At 50.7% G+C, this 16867-nt stretch overlaps 1 protein-coding gene across 7 annotated transcripts in view; it reads right to left on the reverse strand.

Annotated features, from left to right (window-relative positions):
* Positions 1-16867, reverse strand: part of LOC119955955 — a 114692-nt gene that overhangs the window by 19434 nt on the left and 78391 nt on the right. For 2 of the 7 annotated variants that reach the window (XM_038782627.1, XM_038782621.1), the window contains exons 5-6: positions 4190-4415; positions 2146-2166 (exon numbers count right to left, since the gene is read on the reverse strand). In XM_038782627.1, the coding sequence (XP_038638555.1) occupies positions 2146-2166; positions 4190-4415 (247 nt within the window). The remainder of the gene's footprint in view (positions 1-2145; positions 2167-4189; positions 4416-16867) is intronic. The other 5 variants (XM_038782626.1, XM_038782624.1, XM_038782625.1 and 2 more) reach the window with 3 other exon arrangements.

The following is a 16867-nucleotide window of genomic DNA, read 5'->3' on the forward strand; positions in this document are numbered from 1 at the left end:
CTGTGCCACCGTACTGCCCTTGGGGGAAACGGTATGATGCATGTAGCCCAGAAGGTGGGTAGCTAGTGGCCTCAGCGACCAGGGCACCTGGCCATGGTGGCCGGTATGGGTACTGGCATGTGCAGAGTGGGGGTTTGGCCACCCTAGAAGTTGTTGGGGGTGGTTACGGGAGTGTGGGATGGAGTTCGTGCCAGGGCCACAATGCTACCTACTCATCCTGGCCACCCTGAGGAGGTCGCACACTTTCTTCCTACATTGCTGGCCGGTCCTGATAGTGTTGCTGGTGGCGATCGCTGCCTCTGCCACCTGCGCCCAGGCACGATGAATGGCAGTGGCTGGCAGCCTCCTTCCCAGGCCGGGCACAGGGTCAACAGTCTCTCCACCACCGCAACCATTGATTGCATTCTACGTGGTGCCGGTGCTAACCCCTTAATGGTAGCTGAATCGGTCTGGGGCGGCGCAAGTTTTGCTGTTTTAGGACTCCACAAATCCTGTGCCGGCATGAACACTTAGTCTCAGAAATGGAGATTCCAGCTCCATTCGGTCTGCATGCCTCTAACTGCATCTCAATTTTAAATTTAAGCCCAACAGTGAAAAGGATCTGAAGACTGCTGGATCCAGCTGACAAGTGTCTTTCCCCTTATATGCTAGGTCGAGTTTATCTGTTTCTGGTGCAATCAGCCTCCATCTCCGAGCTAAGATGCTCTTCCAAGCCACAATGTCCCACATCTCCCATTGATCTTTCTAATCCTGCCTGTTTCCTTTGTGTTAGCGAGTTGCAACCTCCTTTCCAACAACCCTTCCAATTTTCACTCTTGTGGACCCTTCCTAAAATCCCTTCCAATACCCTCTCTGAAGTCTCCCATCTACCCAGAGGCCTCCAATCTCCCCCACCCACTTTCCCAATCCCCAGATGTCTTAATGTCAACCCGAAAGTTGGCAGCCTCGCAATCTGACCACTGTGGCCATGAAACTGAATAATAGCCCCTACTGTTCTATCCTCACTGCTGAGATAATATTAGTACTAATTAATTCCTTAATTTTCTCCCTTGACAATCTGAGTTTAGAGGGAGGAAATGGATGAGGAAAAGAAATCTACAAGAATATTTTCACAGGAGAGGCCTCAAACAAGATCCAGACGCCCAGAGAACGGCTGTCAAAGTCATCACAGGCAATAGGGGGTGGAGGTGAGCAGGCCCCCTCAGCCTCAGCCGTGGATTCTGGGGATACACCTAGAAATAATGATAGACAACAAGTTAACCTATCTATCAGAGATAGGTTTTTGATCAATAAGGGGATCAGGGGTTATGGGAAGAAGGCAGGAGAATGGGGATGAGAAAACTATCAGCCATGATTGAATGGCAGAGCAGACTCGATGGGCCGAGTGGCCTAGTTCTGCTCCTATGTCTTATGGTGTAACCTAGGCACTATTAGAGAAAATACACCATTGTAATACCTAGCTAGCATTAAAAATCACTTATGGGCTACAAAGAACAAAGAAAATTACAGCACAGGAACAGGCCCTTCGGCCCTCCCAGCCTGCGCCGATCCAGATCCTTTATCTAAACCTGTCTCCTATTTTCCAAGGTCTACTTCCCTCTGTTCCCCGCCCGTTCATATATCTGTCTAGATGCATCTTAAATGATGCTATCGTGCCCGCCTCTACCACCTCCGCTGGCAAAGCGTTCCAGGCACCCACCACCTTCTGCGTAAAAAACTTTCCACGCACATCTCCCTTAAACTTTCCCCCTCTCACCTCGAAATCGTGACCCCTTGTAATTGACACCCCCAATCTTGGAAAAAGCTTGTTGCTATCCACCCTGTCCATACCTCTCTTAATTTTGTAGACCTCAATTAGGTCCCCCCTCAAACTCCGTCTTTCCAACGAAGACAATCCTAATCTAAGGCTGGTTTAGCACAGTGGGCTAAACAGCTGGTTTGTAATGCAGAACAAGACTAGCAGCGCGAGTTCAATTCTCGAACCGGCCTCCCCGAACAGGCGCCGGAATATGGCGACCAGGGGCTTTTCACAGTAACTTCATTGAAGCCTACTTGTGACAATTAAGCTCTTATTATTACAAGTGTTTTTTTTTATAAATGGTAACTTAAAAAGGTGACAGAACAGAATATCTTTGTTGTACCTACCTTGGTTCTTTTAATGATCTGCTAAAGGAAAAACAAAAAAAGATGTTAAATTTCTCTCATAACACTTAATCCACTATCAAGGAATCAGTTAATCAAAGAGTTGGCATTTGCACAAATTGTGCAGTGTCTAAAGAATTATGAAACAATAAATTGATTGACTAACTATGTTCAGTTAACAATCTTACATTTTTCAGTTCTTGTTTAAAAGTGATAAATAATTTTATTAGCTCTGGCACGCTTAGAAAAACCTGTTGTGCCCAAAAGCAAGATCCAGACCCTCAAGAGAACGCCTGCCAAAGTCATCACAGGCAACAGGCGGTGGAAGTCAGCAGGCCACCTCAACCTCAGCTGTGGATTCTGGGGATACATCTAGACGTAGAGGAAGAGTAAGTAACGATAGGCAACTTGTGGGCACAAGTGAACATATCTATCAGAGTTAGGTTTTTGATCAATAAGGGGATCAGGGGTTATGGGGGAAAAGCAGGAGAATGGGGTTGAGAAAACTATCAGCCATGATTGAATGGCAGAGCAGACTTGTTGGGCCAAGTGGCCTAATTCTGCACCTATGTCTTATGGTCTAACCTGGGCACTATTAGAGAAAATACACCATTGTAATAACTAGCTAGCATTAAAAATCACTTTGATGACCCATAAAGAGCCTTCAAATTGTCATGTCATGGCGGCAGGCTCTGCAAACCCCCGTGCAAACTTGGTGCTTCCTCCTGTGCAACAGGAGAAAGGCAGTACAATGTCTCTCTCACCTCCCACACTGATGACGGAATAATGCAATGTTGCTCTTGGCACAGGCTCCCTAGCCCCAACTCCCCATCCATGAAAGTTACCCCATTCCTAATGGCTGAAAAAGTGACAGAGTTTGTCCACCTCGTTAAGAGGTGGCAAAACACACCAGGACCCCGACCTCAAAGGAGCCAGTAGCAGCTGGCTTGTGTTATTCTGTCTCTATGGGTTTGGTGGCAAGTTGCGTTCAGCTATCGGTCAGGCAGGAGTCAGATATTTTGTGGAGGTTGTGATAAGGATTGCTGTCCTCACTGCAAATCATCATAATTCTCCTGCAGCATCCAGTCAATAACTTTTGAGGCTCTGACCATGAATGGAGCGACCATGCAGATGACCGCGGGTTCCACAGCAGTGCGAAGGAAGTCTTCATACCCTAGTTCTGGTCGTCACCAAAACGAGAGACAATGAGGGCATCCTTAGCACTGCGCCTCATGCAGGCCCTAGCCATCACCCGAGGTCCTTCTTCCTCCTTCTCTGCGGGCTGCCCATCATAGCCCTCGTTAACATTCTCCTCATCCGATGAGATGTGACACTCCTCCATCTCTTCCTGAACTAGCTACTCTGCCTACTGCAGTGCCAGGTTGTGCAGAGTGCAGCTGATCACTATGATGCAGGACACACTCTGGGGCTGTATTGGAAGACTCCCCTTGACCGGTCCACATACCAGAGCCACATCTCGAGCAGTCCAAACTCCAGCTCGGTCAGCGCACACGTAGACACATGAGCCTCATTGTAGTGAGTGTCAGCGGGTGTTATTACCTCTGCACAGGTGTCATCAGCCATCTCCTGAGTGCTTACCCTTGGTCCCTGAGGAGCCACCCTGCTCCCCCTCAAAAACACCCGCTGGGATCTAAGAGCGTCCCAAGATGAAACTGTCATGGATGCTCCTGAGAAATGTGCATTGTGTGGTCACAGACATTGAAGGAGTGATATGAAGCCCTATGCCATCATGGAGAACACAAGAGCCATGTGAGTGCAGTCAATGCCACCCTGCACATGGGGCATGCCTGCTTATGCAGGCTTTGCCAATGGCCCTGATATCCTGGTTCCCTGGTCCCGGTCCAAGTTGATGAACATGTGGGCCCTGGCAGATAGCTCATCTGTGACTTTCGCTCTGCACTGCTGACTGGTCACCCACACATCCTTGAAACAAGCCGCTGGCATAGACGTTCAGAGCGGCAGTAACTTTCAGGGCCGCAGGCAATGGGTGACCTCTCAGTCCATGTGTTGTCAACTCTTGCATCACCTGGCACAGTTGGTCAATCAACCCCTTGAACAGGCGGTGATCTCTGGCACAAGACCTCTGACATCTGGAGGCAGGATGTTCTACGTCGAAACACCCATGGTTTGTAGTGTTTCCTCCGAGGCTCCGCCATCTTGTACTCTGTTTCCAGAAGATCATTGGGCCCTGCCTTCCCCTCCTCTGCAGGGCCCTGGTCCTAGCCACATGCAGTGGCATATCGATGTCGCTTCTGCTGGTCAAACGCATTCAAAATAATTACTCGCTCAACTGACTCCATTATCTCCAGAATCAAAAACTGAAATGAGAACATCAAAGCAATAAATCATGACAATGCCTTGGCCCCCAGCCCTCTCAGGATCACCCGAGTGACCCCCCTGAGAGAGTATCTTTCAATGGAGCCTGACTTCCCCCACCCCCCTATACAGTAGCCGTTTCCTCACAATTGCCCCTCCTAACTCCATCTGAACGAAGTGCTTTGACCCTCAAGTGCCTCAGCAGTGCGTGTTCCCCCCCCCCCCCCATGGGTGAGGAGTGAGGGCAGTTGAGTGCATCCAATGGACCTACATTCTAAACACACGGGGAAACAAGATGCTGCCCCTGCCATCCTTTGATTGGAGTGACCGAAGAGCAAATTCACCATAACACTTTGCATTAGAGGCCACATCGGTGTCACCGATGTTGAAAAAGAGCACGCGAGGAAAAATAGGAAACATGCCAGGTGAGTATCCCAGGATCCAGCCGTCAGCATTTTCATGCCCAACTTAAATGTTTGGACTGCTCTCTCGCTGGCCAGTCCATTTGAAATTGGGTGGTAGGGAACAGTCCTCGTGTTGAAACCCGTTGGCGTAGGCGAACATCGCAAACTCGCACTCCCCCATGCCATTATTGCACACCAATACCTTTGGTATTCTGTGCGTGCTGAATGTTTCGCATAATTTTCCCATGGTGACCCATGCTGGCCGCCTGCAACAGCACCACTTCTAGTCATTTAGAGTGAGCATCTACCAGGAGGAGGAACATTTCCCACTGGAAATGGTCCACAAAGTTGACATGAACCCGGGCTCAAGGTCTTCCAGGCCATTCTTAAGGGAAGAGTGGGCCGCCAGGGGTAATTGTTGGTGTGCCCAATATTGAGGGCCTCACTGGACTACTCGTACAATGTCTGCTTTGAGGCCGGGCGAGCATCTTCATTTTAGATACTCCCAGGTGCCCATTATGGAGTTCCAGTAAGAGTGCTGCATGCCCACGCTCGGGGACCACCCGGCAGGTGCCCCATAAGAGCACAACATTTTTGATGCTCAGTTTTTGCATCTTTCCCGTTTAAGTGTTCAAGTCCTCACGAAGAGCCTGATGCTGGCCCCGTACTGCACCATGTGCCTGACATGGGAAAGCTGTGGTTCGGTCTGGGTCCAGCTACGTGATGCACTATCAATTATGACGAGACGAGAGTAGAGGGTAATCGAGGCTTTATTAAGCAGAGATGTGTGGCCTCCTGCCAGCGCCGGCCCTAGGGTTGCTGGCGCCCCGGGCAAGCTGAACTTCGGCGCCCTTCGGGGGGGGGGGGGGGGAGGGGGGGGGGGGGGGGGGGGGGGGGGGGGGGGCCGAGGGGGGTGGGCCGAGCCCGGGGCCGGGGGGGGGCGGGGCCGAGGGTGGGCGGATGGGCCGCCCTGGGGGAGGGCGGCCACCGCGCATGCGCTGGTTGGCACCGGCCCAACTGCGCATGCACGGGACCAGAGTCTCTGGCGCCCCCTAGCACATGGCGCCCCGGGCGACTGCCCGAGTTGCCGGTACCTTGGGCCGGCCCTGCCTCTGCTACCAGAATGGGAGCAGCTCGGTGTACACACACATTTATACTCCGCTTACTGGGCAAAGCCAGCAGGCAGGATCCTCACTGTCTTCAGGTGATGTCCCGGAGGACTGGAGAATAGCCAATGTTGTTCCTTTGTTTAAGAAGAGTAGCAAGGATAATCCAGGGAACTACAGGCTGGTGAGCCTTACGTCAGTGGTAGGGAAATTACTGGAGAGAATTCTTCGAGACAGGATCTACTCCCATTTGGAAGCAAATGGACGTATTAGTGAGAGGCACCATGGTTTTGTGAAGGGGAGGTCGTGTCTCACTAACTTAATAGAGTTTTTCGAAGAGTCACAAAGATGATTGATGCAGGTAGGGCAGTGGGTGTTGTCTACATGGACTTCAATAAGGCCTATGACAAAGTCCCTCATCGTAGACTGGTACAAAAGGTGAAGTCACATGGGATCAGGAGTGAGCTGACAAGGTGGATACAGAACTGGCTAGGTCATAGAAGGCAGAGAGTAGCAATGGAAGGGTGCTTTTCTAATTGGAGGATTGTGACTAGTGGTGTTCCGCAGGGATCAGTGCTGGGACCTTTGCTGTTCGTAGTATATATATATATATATGTATAAATGATTTGGAGGAAAATATAACTGGTCTGATTGGTAAGTTTGCAGACGACACAAAGGTAGGTGGAACTGCGGATAGCGATGAGGACTGTCGGAGGATACAGCAGGATTTAGATCGTTTGGAGACTTGGGCGGAGAAATGGCAGATGGAGTTTAATCCGGACAAATGTGAAATAATGCATTTTGGAAGGTCTAATGCAGGTAGCGAATATACAGTGAATGGTAGAATCATCAAGAGTATTGAAAGTCAGAGAGATCTAGGTGCACAGGTCACTGAAAGGGGCAACACAGGTAGAGAAGGTAGTCAAGAAGGCATATGGCATGCTTGCCTTCATTGGCCGGGGCATTGAGTATAAGAATTGGCAAGTCATGTTGCAGCTGCATAGAACCTTAGTTAGGACACACTTAGAGTATAGTGTTCAATTCTGGTCGCCACACTGCCCGAAGGATGTGGAGGCTTTAGAGAGGGTGCAGAAGATTTACCAGGATGTTGCCTGGTATGGAAGGCATTAGCTATGAGGAGCGGTTGAATAAACTCGGTTTGTTCTCACGGGAACGACAGAGGTTGAGGGGCGACCTGATAGAGGTCTACAAAATTATGAGGGGCATAGACAGAGTGGATGCTCAGAGGCTTTTCCCCAGGGTAGAGGGGTCAATTACTAGGGGCCATAGGTTTAAGACGCGAGGGGCAAGGTTTAGAGGAGATGTACGAGGCAAGTTTTATTTACACAAGAGGGTAGTGGGTGCCTGGAACTCGCTGCCGGAGGTGGTGGTGGAAGCAGGAATTATAGTGACATTTAAGGGGCATCTTGACAAATACATGAATAGGATGGGAATAGAGGGATACGGACCCAGAAAGTGTAGATTTTAGTTTTGGCGGGCAGCATGGTCGGCACGGGCTTGGAGGGTTGAAGGGCCTGTTCCTGTGCTGTATTTTTCTTTGTTCTTCTTTGCAGAGATCTACCCCCGTACCTGTTATACAGGAGCCTAACCATATTACCTCTATTATACAATCAGTGGTGACTAGCACATTCATCCTCTGTTTAAAAAAAGGAGTCCAGCGGGGATGGTGGAATTTTTTTTACAGGTTTGTGATATTTAAAGTTTATAGTCTGGTGAAAATTTACAAATTCAGCCGGTCGGGTGCCTTCCACTGTGAGCGCCTCAGTCCCTGTGGTGATGTGGGCGCCGACTTGGTCGGAACCAGTGGGAGGACGGGCCGTCCTGGGGCGGGAGCTGTAGTGAGGTGCGCTGGAGAAAGGGTGGATGGCGCCGGGGCGATCGGAGGGGTGTCGGGTGTTGGGCTGTGGGTGGGGATCCAGCTGGTGCCAGGTCCCTGAGGGAGACTGTGTCCTGGCGCCCATCGGGGTACGCCACGCAGGCGTACTGTGGGTTTGCATGCAGTAGTTGTACCCTTTCGACCAACGAGTTCGTCTTGTGGATCCGCACGTGTTTGCGGAGGACAGGTCCAGGAGCTGCCAGCCACGTTGGGAGCGAAACCCCGGAGGAAACCCTCGGGAAGGCAAGGAGACGCTGTGGACGTAAACGGGGAAACCGAACAGGGCGAAGATGCCGTTGAGAGCTTTAATGACCGTGGCAGATATCATATCAGGGCATGGGATGGCAAAGGGAAATCGGGAGTATTCATCGATCACGTTTAGGAAGTACGTGTTTCGGTCGGTGGAGGGGAGGAGCCCTTTGAAGTCCATGCTGAGGCGTTCAAAGGGGCCGTAGGCCTTCACCAGGTGCGCTCGGTCTGGCCTATGGAAATGCGACTTGCACTCCGCGCAGACCAGGCAGTCCCTGGTGACGGTTCTAACCTCCTCAATGGAGTAGGACAGGCCTTTATGTACTGAAAGAAGCGGGTGACCCCTGGGTGACAGAGACCATTGTGTAGGGCCCGGAGTCGGTCCACTTGTGCGCTGGCACATGTGCCTCGGGATAGAACATCGGGGGGCTCGTTGAGCTTCCCGGGGCGATACAAAATCTCGTAATTGTAGGTAGAGAGCTCGATCCTCCACCTTAAGATTTTATCATTTTTGATCTTGCCCCTCTGTATTATTAAACATGAAGGCCACCGACCATTGGTCAGTGAGGAGAGTGAATCTCGTGCCGGCTAGGTAATGCTTCCAATGTCGCACAGCTTCCACGATGGCTTGGGCCTCCTTTTCGACAGAGGAGTGCCGAAGTTCGGAGACATGGAGGGTGCAGGAAAAGAATGCCACGGGTCTGCCTGCCTGGTTGAGGGTGGCAGCCAGAGCGAAGTCCGATGCATCGCTCTTGACCTGAAAGGGGAGGGGTTCGTCGACCGCATGCATCGTGGTCTTCGCGATGTCTGCCTTGATACGGTTGAAGGCCTGGCAGGCCTCAGGTGAAAAATTGTGGAGCGGATGAGTGGGAGGGCCTTGTCCGCATAGTTAGGGACCCACTGGGCATAATAGGAGAAAAACCCCAGGCATCATTTCAGGGCATTAGGGCAGTGGGGGAAGGGGAGTTCCATGAGGGGGCGCATGCGGTCGTGGCCGGGCCCTAGAACTCCATCTTCCACAACATAGCCAAGGGTGGCTAAGCGGTTGGTGCGGAACACGCAATTCTCCTTATTGTACGTGAGGGTTTGGAGCAATTTGTGAAGGTTAGCATCGTGGTTCTGCTGGTCGTGGCCGCAGATGGTGACGTTTTCTAGGTACGGGAAGGTGGCCCTCAGCCCGTACCGGTCAACCATTCGGTCCATCTCAAGTTGGAAGACCGAGACCCCGTTAGTGATGCCGAAGGGAACCCTAAGGAAATGATAGCAGCGGCCATCTTTTTCGAACGCAGTGTATTTGCAGTCCGCCTTGCGGGTGGGGAGCTGGTGGTAATCAGATTTCAGGTCCACTGTAGAGAAGACCCGGTACTGTGCAATCTGATTGACCATTTCAGATATACGTGGGAGGGGGTACACATCGAGCTGCGTGTACCGATTGATGGTCTGACTGTAGTCAATGACCATCCTCTGTTTCTCCCCAGTCTTTACTACTACCACTTGGGCTCTCCAGGGGCTGCTGCTGGCCTCAATAATGCCTTCCCGCAGAAGCCACTGGACCTCCGATCTGATGAAGGTCCTGTCCTGCGCACTGTACCGTCTGCTCCTGCTGGCGACGGGTTTGCAATCCGGGGCGAGGTTGCAAACAGGGAAGGTGGGTCGACCTTAAGGGTCGTGAGGCCGCATACGGTGAGGGGCTGTAGGGGTCTGCCGAATTTTAGAGTTAGACTTTGGAGGTTGCACTAGAAATCCAGGCCGAGTAACAGGACAGCGCAGAGGTTGGGGCAGACGTAGAGTCGGAGGTTGCTGAACTCTACGCTCTGGACGGTGAAGGTGACGATGCAGTACCCCCGGATTTCCACGGAATGGGATCCGGAAGCCAGGAAGATTCTCTGGGTAACGGGGTGTACCGCGAGGGAGCAGCCCCTTACCGTAGAGGGGTGGATGAAGCTTTCCGTGCTCCCGGAGTCAAGAAGGCAGGATGTCTTGTGCCCATCGACTTTCACCGTCGTCATCATGGTTGCGAGGTTGTGCGGCCGGGACTGGTCGAGCGTGATGGAGGAGAGTTGCAGCTGGTGTTGGTGGGCCCCGGGCTGGTTGGCGGCGGTGGCAGGCGATGAACGGCCAGAGGAAGTCCCCGACGAACAGGGGTCCTGAGGCGCCGTCCAAAATGGCGGTGAAGATGGCGGCGTCCACGGAGCACACATAGTGGGCGGCGTTAAAGATGGTGGCGCCCACGGACCGCACGTGGTCTGCTGGGAGGAAGATGGCAGCTCCCATGGGCTGCATATGTTCTGCTGGGAGGAAGATGGCAGCACCCACGGGCCGCATGTCGTCTGCGGGGACGAAAATGGCGGCGCCCACGGGTCGCACCTGGTCCGCCGGGACAAAAATGGCGGCACCCACGGGTCGCACGTGGAGAGTGCAGGAACACTGGGCCCATGTACAGCAGCGATCACCCGGGCCTGGCAGCGAAATATCCCTTCATTCCGCAGGCCTTGCAGGTTGCACTCCACGCCGGACAGCGCTGTCGGGGGTGCTTTATCTGCCCGCAGTGATAGCATTTGGGCCCCCCGGGGTTGGCTGGCTGCCGCGCGACGCATGCTTGGGGTTGGCTGTGGGCGGCCGCTGGTGGGGCCCACAATGTCCATGAGGGCGCCGTGCGGTCGGGGGCGTATGCCGTGCGGTCGGGGGCATACGACTGTAGGTTACGGGAGGCTACTGTTAGCGAGTTCGCGAGTTGCCTGGTTGCCACGAGGTTGAGCGTACCCCCTTCTAATAGGCGCTGGCAGATGTACGCAGTCTCCATGCCCGTAACTAAAGAGTCCCTGATCAGGAGTTCTGTATGTTCAACGGCCGAAACTGCCTGGCAATCGCAGTTCCTGGCCAGGATGTGCAGGGCACGCCAGAAATCATCTAATGACTCACCGGGGAGTTGCTGCCTCGTGGGTAGGAGGTGCCTGGCAGAGAGTTTGTTGATCGGCCAGATATAGTGTCCTATCAGAAGCTCCATAGTTTCAGGGTAAGTGGGCGCATCCCGGATAAGGTGAAAAATCTCCGAGCTCACCTGTGAGTACAGGATCTGAAGCTTCTGTACGTCCGAGGGCTGTTCAGTCGCTGATTGAGGTAGCTTTCGAAGCAAGCTAGCCAGTGGTCGAAGGCCGATGTGGCGTTGGCTGCTTGAGGGTGCAGCTGCAGGCGATCTGGCTTGATGTGTAGTTCCATCGCTGTAATATCTCTGCTTAATAAATTGATGCACTATCAATTACGACGAGACGAAAGTAGAGGGTTTATTAAGCAGGGATGTGTGGCTTCCTGCAGCTGCTACCAGAATGGGAGCAGCTTGGTGTGCACACACAGTTATACTCCGCCTACTGGGCGGAGCCAGCAGGCAGAGATCTACCCCCGTACCTGTTGTACAGAAGCCTTATCGTATTACCTCTATTACCTCTGGGAGAAATCGAATGACTCTCCTTGAAGTGCCCCAGAAAGGGCTTGTGGTCCGCCAGGACAGTGAAGTGGTGCCCATCGACATACTGGTGAAATTTATTTATGCCGAATATTATGGCCAGTTAGTTCTCTTCACTTGTGCGCACCATTTTCCCGTGTCGGCCAATGTCCTAGATGCAAACACGCTATGCCACTCGCAACCATCTTCCATTACGTGGGCTAGCACGGCCCTAATGCCGTAACAGGATGTGTTGCAGGTCAGCAAGTGTGGCCTAGAGGGGTCAAAATGAGCAAGCAGTCTTGGAAGAGGTAAGCTACTGCTTTAATCTATGGAGGAGAGTCAATACATTGGCCAACCCTGGGAGGAACCTTCCATGATAATTGACGAGCCCCAGGAAAGCCCTATGTTCCGTTGATCCCCCTGGCATCAGGGCATGGCGGATGGCCTGGACCTTCTCTCCCATGGGGTGCATGGTGGTCCACAAAGTACCAAAAATATACCACTTCGACCACATAAAGACACTCTTTTCATGGCAGAGGTGGTCGTCAGCCACCTCAAAGCATTGTTGCACTTGCCAAGTTGCGGAGATGCTCCTGGTCAGACAAACCGGTTATCAACACATTGTCTTAGACTGCCACACCCGGAAACCCCCATAAAATGTGTTCTCTGAAATATTGCATACGCTGAGGAGACCCGGAATGGTAGCCAATATATTCATAGAGCCAACCCGTATTGTTGTTGATGAATCTTTTTGATTCAGGGGCCAGGACCAGCTGGAGATACGCATAGCTCATATCTAGCTTGGTGAATGTAAATTTACTGCTGAGCTTGGCATACAGATCCTTGATCCTGGGGACTGGATAACGGTCTAAGCATGATAAACAGTTTACTGTCATCTTATAATCCCTGCACAGATGCACCAACCCATCGGGCTTCGTTACATGGTATGACTGGCGTTGCCCAGTTGAAAAACTGTACTGGTCTTATGATCCCCAGGTTCTCCATGCGGTCCAACTCTGCAACTACCTTTGGACGCAAGGGAGGGGCCATGGGATCGAAGCTTATTCTGGCTTTGGAACCTGATGGTCCCCAAAACGTCCTGTAATATGGTCTGAAATCGGGACAATGTGGGCGCATTTGGCAAACCTTGCCAGCCTAAGCGAAGGTGCCGGAGCCAGTCACGCCACAGGCTCGGACCACTCTCATGTATAATAACCAGTGGTAAATTGGCTGATTGGTGGCAGTATTCAATGTGAACGGTGGTTGTGCTCGCAATCACGAGAGGCTCCCCCGTGTAGTCGCTAGCCTTGCATTGGTATCCTGGAGAATCAGCTGACGAATCACAGATTATATGCGGTCGAAGATGTGGCGATGAATACCAGACATTCAGACCTCATGTGGAGTTCCACACAGGTCATATGGCCGTTCGCCTGGAGCAAGATTTGGATGGGCAGGATCCTGGTCCTGTCATACAAAGTGGTTGTTGGTACTGTTCGTTATTGTCCTCCATATTGCCCTGTCACAAGCGGGCTGGTCATGCCATGCGGTGCAGTGGATGGGCAGGCATCACCACATGGGGCCTTCTGTGCTCCAGATCCCTGCGCCCCGCTGCAGGCCGTTAATCATTGTCCCGGTCCTCCTGGTTAGGGGAAAAGGTTTGCTGGCGCCCCAGGGCCTTTTTTAACACCTTGCCCCTTTCCTGTAGCTGTATCAATGCTGAGGAACGGGTTCCTTGGAGAAACAATGTTAAAGCCACTTTACGGATAGCACATTTTTTCTCCCCCTTCCCCCTTGCTCTCAATACTCTCTTCTCTGAAATTAGGCTTTTGTCAAGCTGGGTACACCTGTCACGTTCATGGAATACAGATTGTTATGGATGTTAAAGGTAATTAGTTATAATATAAAAGGGTTACATAACTGTATCCAGAGAAAAACACACTGTCAGTTGAAACATCTAAGCTGTAAAATTGCATTTTTACAAGAAACACATTTGTCAGACATAGAACATTGTCATCTGGGCAGATCTAGGGGCAATCAGGTATTCTTTTCCTCTCATGCATCAGAGAGAAAAGGAGGTGTTCCAATCTTATTCCACAGATCAGTGAATTTCTGTATCCATTTCTGTATCCACCCGCAACATAAGGACAATGAAAGCAGGTTCATACTGCTTAATGAAACAGTAGATGGGATAAAGTATCATTGATAAATGTATCTGCCTTAAATAAGGATGACCCATAATTTATGAAAAAAAAATCTTTAACCTTATCTTAGATAAAAGTACAGGATTGCTTTTATTGGGTGGGAATTTTAATTGTTATGCCCCAAATGGCAGACAGGCTCTCAGCATCATCAAACCCTTGCATCATGATAAGCAAATCATTGAGAAGTCATGTTACGGAACCTGAATGCATCTCTCTTAATTGATAAAGAATTTGAGAAAAGAATTGCAACACTCTCTAGAACTCAATTCAGCACCTGATACCTCATCCCTAACCTTATGGGACTGCATGAACGCATATTTAAGAGGTAACATCATCTCATTTGCTTGTACCAAAAGAAAGAAAAATGAATAAAATGGGTATAACAAATTCAAAATTTAGAACAACACAAAAAGCACCGCTTACCAGCTTTGATGGCTTCCCTCACAAAAGGCTCGCAGAGCTTTGGATAGTTTGCTTTCAGAACAAGTTGAAGGGGGTTTACGATTTGCAAAACAGATATTATGAACATGGCGAGCCACTTGTTGGTATTTCAATTAAGAAAGCAGCAATCATGCAATATTGTTCCAAAACTTAAGTCACAGGCACCCATCACTTTTTGACCAAACCAGAGCAGACCTCTTCTGCTTTTGTGGACTTACATAGGAAATTGTACGAGGATTCTTATGCGTGCAGGAATAGAGAAATTTTTTTACGATTTTCTGCAAAGCATCAACATGATGAGGTTGTCAGAAATAGCGCTAAGAAATTGGGAAAGTCTATCACCCGTTTAGAAAGGGATGAGGCAATAGATGCATTTAAAAATAATAAAAGTCCCGGCCTGGATGGCTCCATAAGCAAATTTATAAGACCGTTAAAGACATACTTACACCCTAACATGAACAAGCCTATCAACACTCATTAGAATCTGGATCATTGGATCCTTCATGGAGAGATATAATTATTTAAAAAAATAAATTTAGAGTACCCGTTTAATTGCCCTTAGTGTCCAAAATTCTATGATTAACCTAGGACAAAAGTTCGGCACAACATCGTGGGCCGAAGGGTCTGTTCTGTGCTGTATTTCTCTATCTATCTCTACCCAATTCATTTTTTCCAATTGAGAGGCAATTTAGCGTGACCAATCCACCTACCTTGCACATCTTTGGGTTGTGGGGGCGAAACCCACGCAAACACGGGGAGAATGTGCAAACTCCACACGGGCAGTGACCCAGAGCCGGGATTCGAACCTGGGACCTCGCCGTCGTGAGACAGCAATGCTAACCACTGTGCCACCGTGCTGCCCTGAGAGATGCAATCATAATAGTTATTCATAAGGGGAGGGGGGGACACCTAACAGCATGTGGGTCATATCACCCCATAGCGTTATGGAATTGCGATCTGAAAATTCTAACATCAATGCTTGTCCATAGATTAAATATAAGAACATAAGAACTAGGAGCAGGAGTAGGCCATCTGGCCCTTCGAGCCTGCCCCACCATTCAATGAGATCATGGCTGATCTTTTGTGGACTCAGCTCCACTTTCCCGCCCGAACACCATAACCTAGAATAATAACAGAGGTTACCCAGACCAAACCAGATTTACAACGAGACATACTCTGGAGATAATCCCTGCAGGCTCCTTAATATGACTCCTGCCCAAGGTAATGGAGTGAGTATCATGGGTGTACCTATTTCAGGCTTTAGATTGCCTGGGATTTGGATCCAACTTTGTGAGATGGGTCCACATTCTCTATTCAAATCAATGGGCCTCTGTTAGAGTGAATGTCATATTTATAAAGCCTTTGGGCTAGGTAGAGGGACAAGACAGGGTTGCCCTCTGTCCCCTCTGCCATATGCTATATGTATGGATTCCTCAGCACAAATGGAGAGACACAATATAAAAAGGGTTAAAGCAAGAGAAGGGCACAAATTGTCATTATATGCTGATGCTATACTTATCAAATCCTACAATATCCAAATGTTTTCTGAAAGAGAGTATTAAAAAGTTTGACTATTACTCGGGTTACAAAGTTAACAATGATAAAACTGAAGTGATGTAGATCGGTGGCTGGCCCTACCCCACTCTCTGTTAGGGGAATGGAAGTTATTAAGAAGAATGTTCTCCCTAGATTGTTGTATTTGTTCCAGATGCAACATATTCAGATTCCAAAATCTACATTTAATATGCTGGATGATCTGATCTCCCGTTTTATATGGCAAGGAAAACAACCCAGAGTGCGATGTAAAACATTATAGCTTACTAAGTTGGAAGGAGGTTTAGCACTTCCCATTTTAAAATTCTATTTTTGGGCAGCTCACCTAAAATCTATGAGAGCTTGGATAACGGACAAGGGGCGAAAATCTCCAACCCCCAGGACATAGAACATAGAACAGTACAGCACAGAACAGGCCCTTCGGCCCTCGATGTTGTGCCGAGCAGTGATCACCCTACTCAAACCGACGTATCCACCCTATACCCGTAACCCAACAACCCCCCCCCCCCCACTTTAACCTTACTTTTTAGGACACTACGGGCAATTTAGCATGGCCAATCCACCTAACCCGCACATCTTTGGACTGTGGGAGGAAACCGGAGCACCCGGAGGAAACCCACGCACACACGGCGAGGACGTGCAGACTCCGCACAGACAGTGACCCAGCCGGGAACTGAACCTGGGACCCTGGAGCTGTGAAGCATTTATGCTAACCACCATGCTACCGAAAGCAGGAGGGTCGGAGAATCGCCCGGGGCCGCCGAAAATCCCGCCCCAGCCATGTCCAGAATTCTCCCACCCGCAAAAAGTCGGCGTGCCGCCAATCCCGCCTCGGAGAATGGCGGGGGCCGTCAGGAGGCTACGGGTTTCTGTGCTGCCGTTATTCTCTGTCCCGGATGGGCCGAAGTCACGCCGCTGAGAGGCCCCTGCTGCCGCCGTGGTTTGAACCACCTCTGTGCCGGCGGGATCAGCGGCGCGTGGGGCAATCGGACCCCGGGGGTGCCCCCACGGTGGCCAGGCCCGCGATCTTCCGCCACCGCCATGGCCTCCACCATGGCGGAGGCGGAAGAGAATCCCCCAGCGCACATGTG

This window comes from Scyliorhinus canicula, chromosome 21, assembly GCF_902713615.1.
Source record: "Scyliorhinus canicula chromosome 21, sScyCan1.1, whole genome shotgun sequence".
NCBI lineage: Eukaryota > Metazoa > Chordata > Chondrichthyes > Carcharhiniformes > Scyliorhinidae > Scyliorhinus > Scyliorhinus canicula.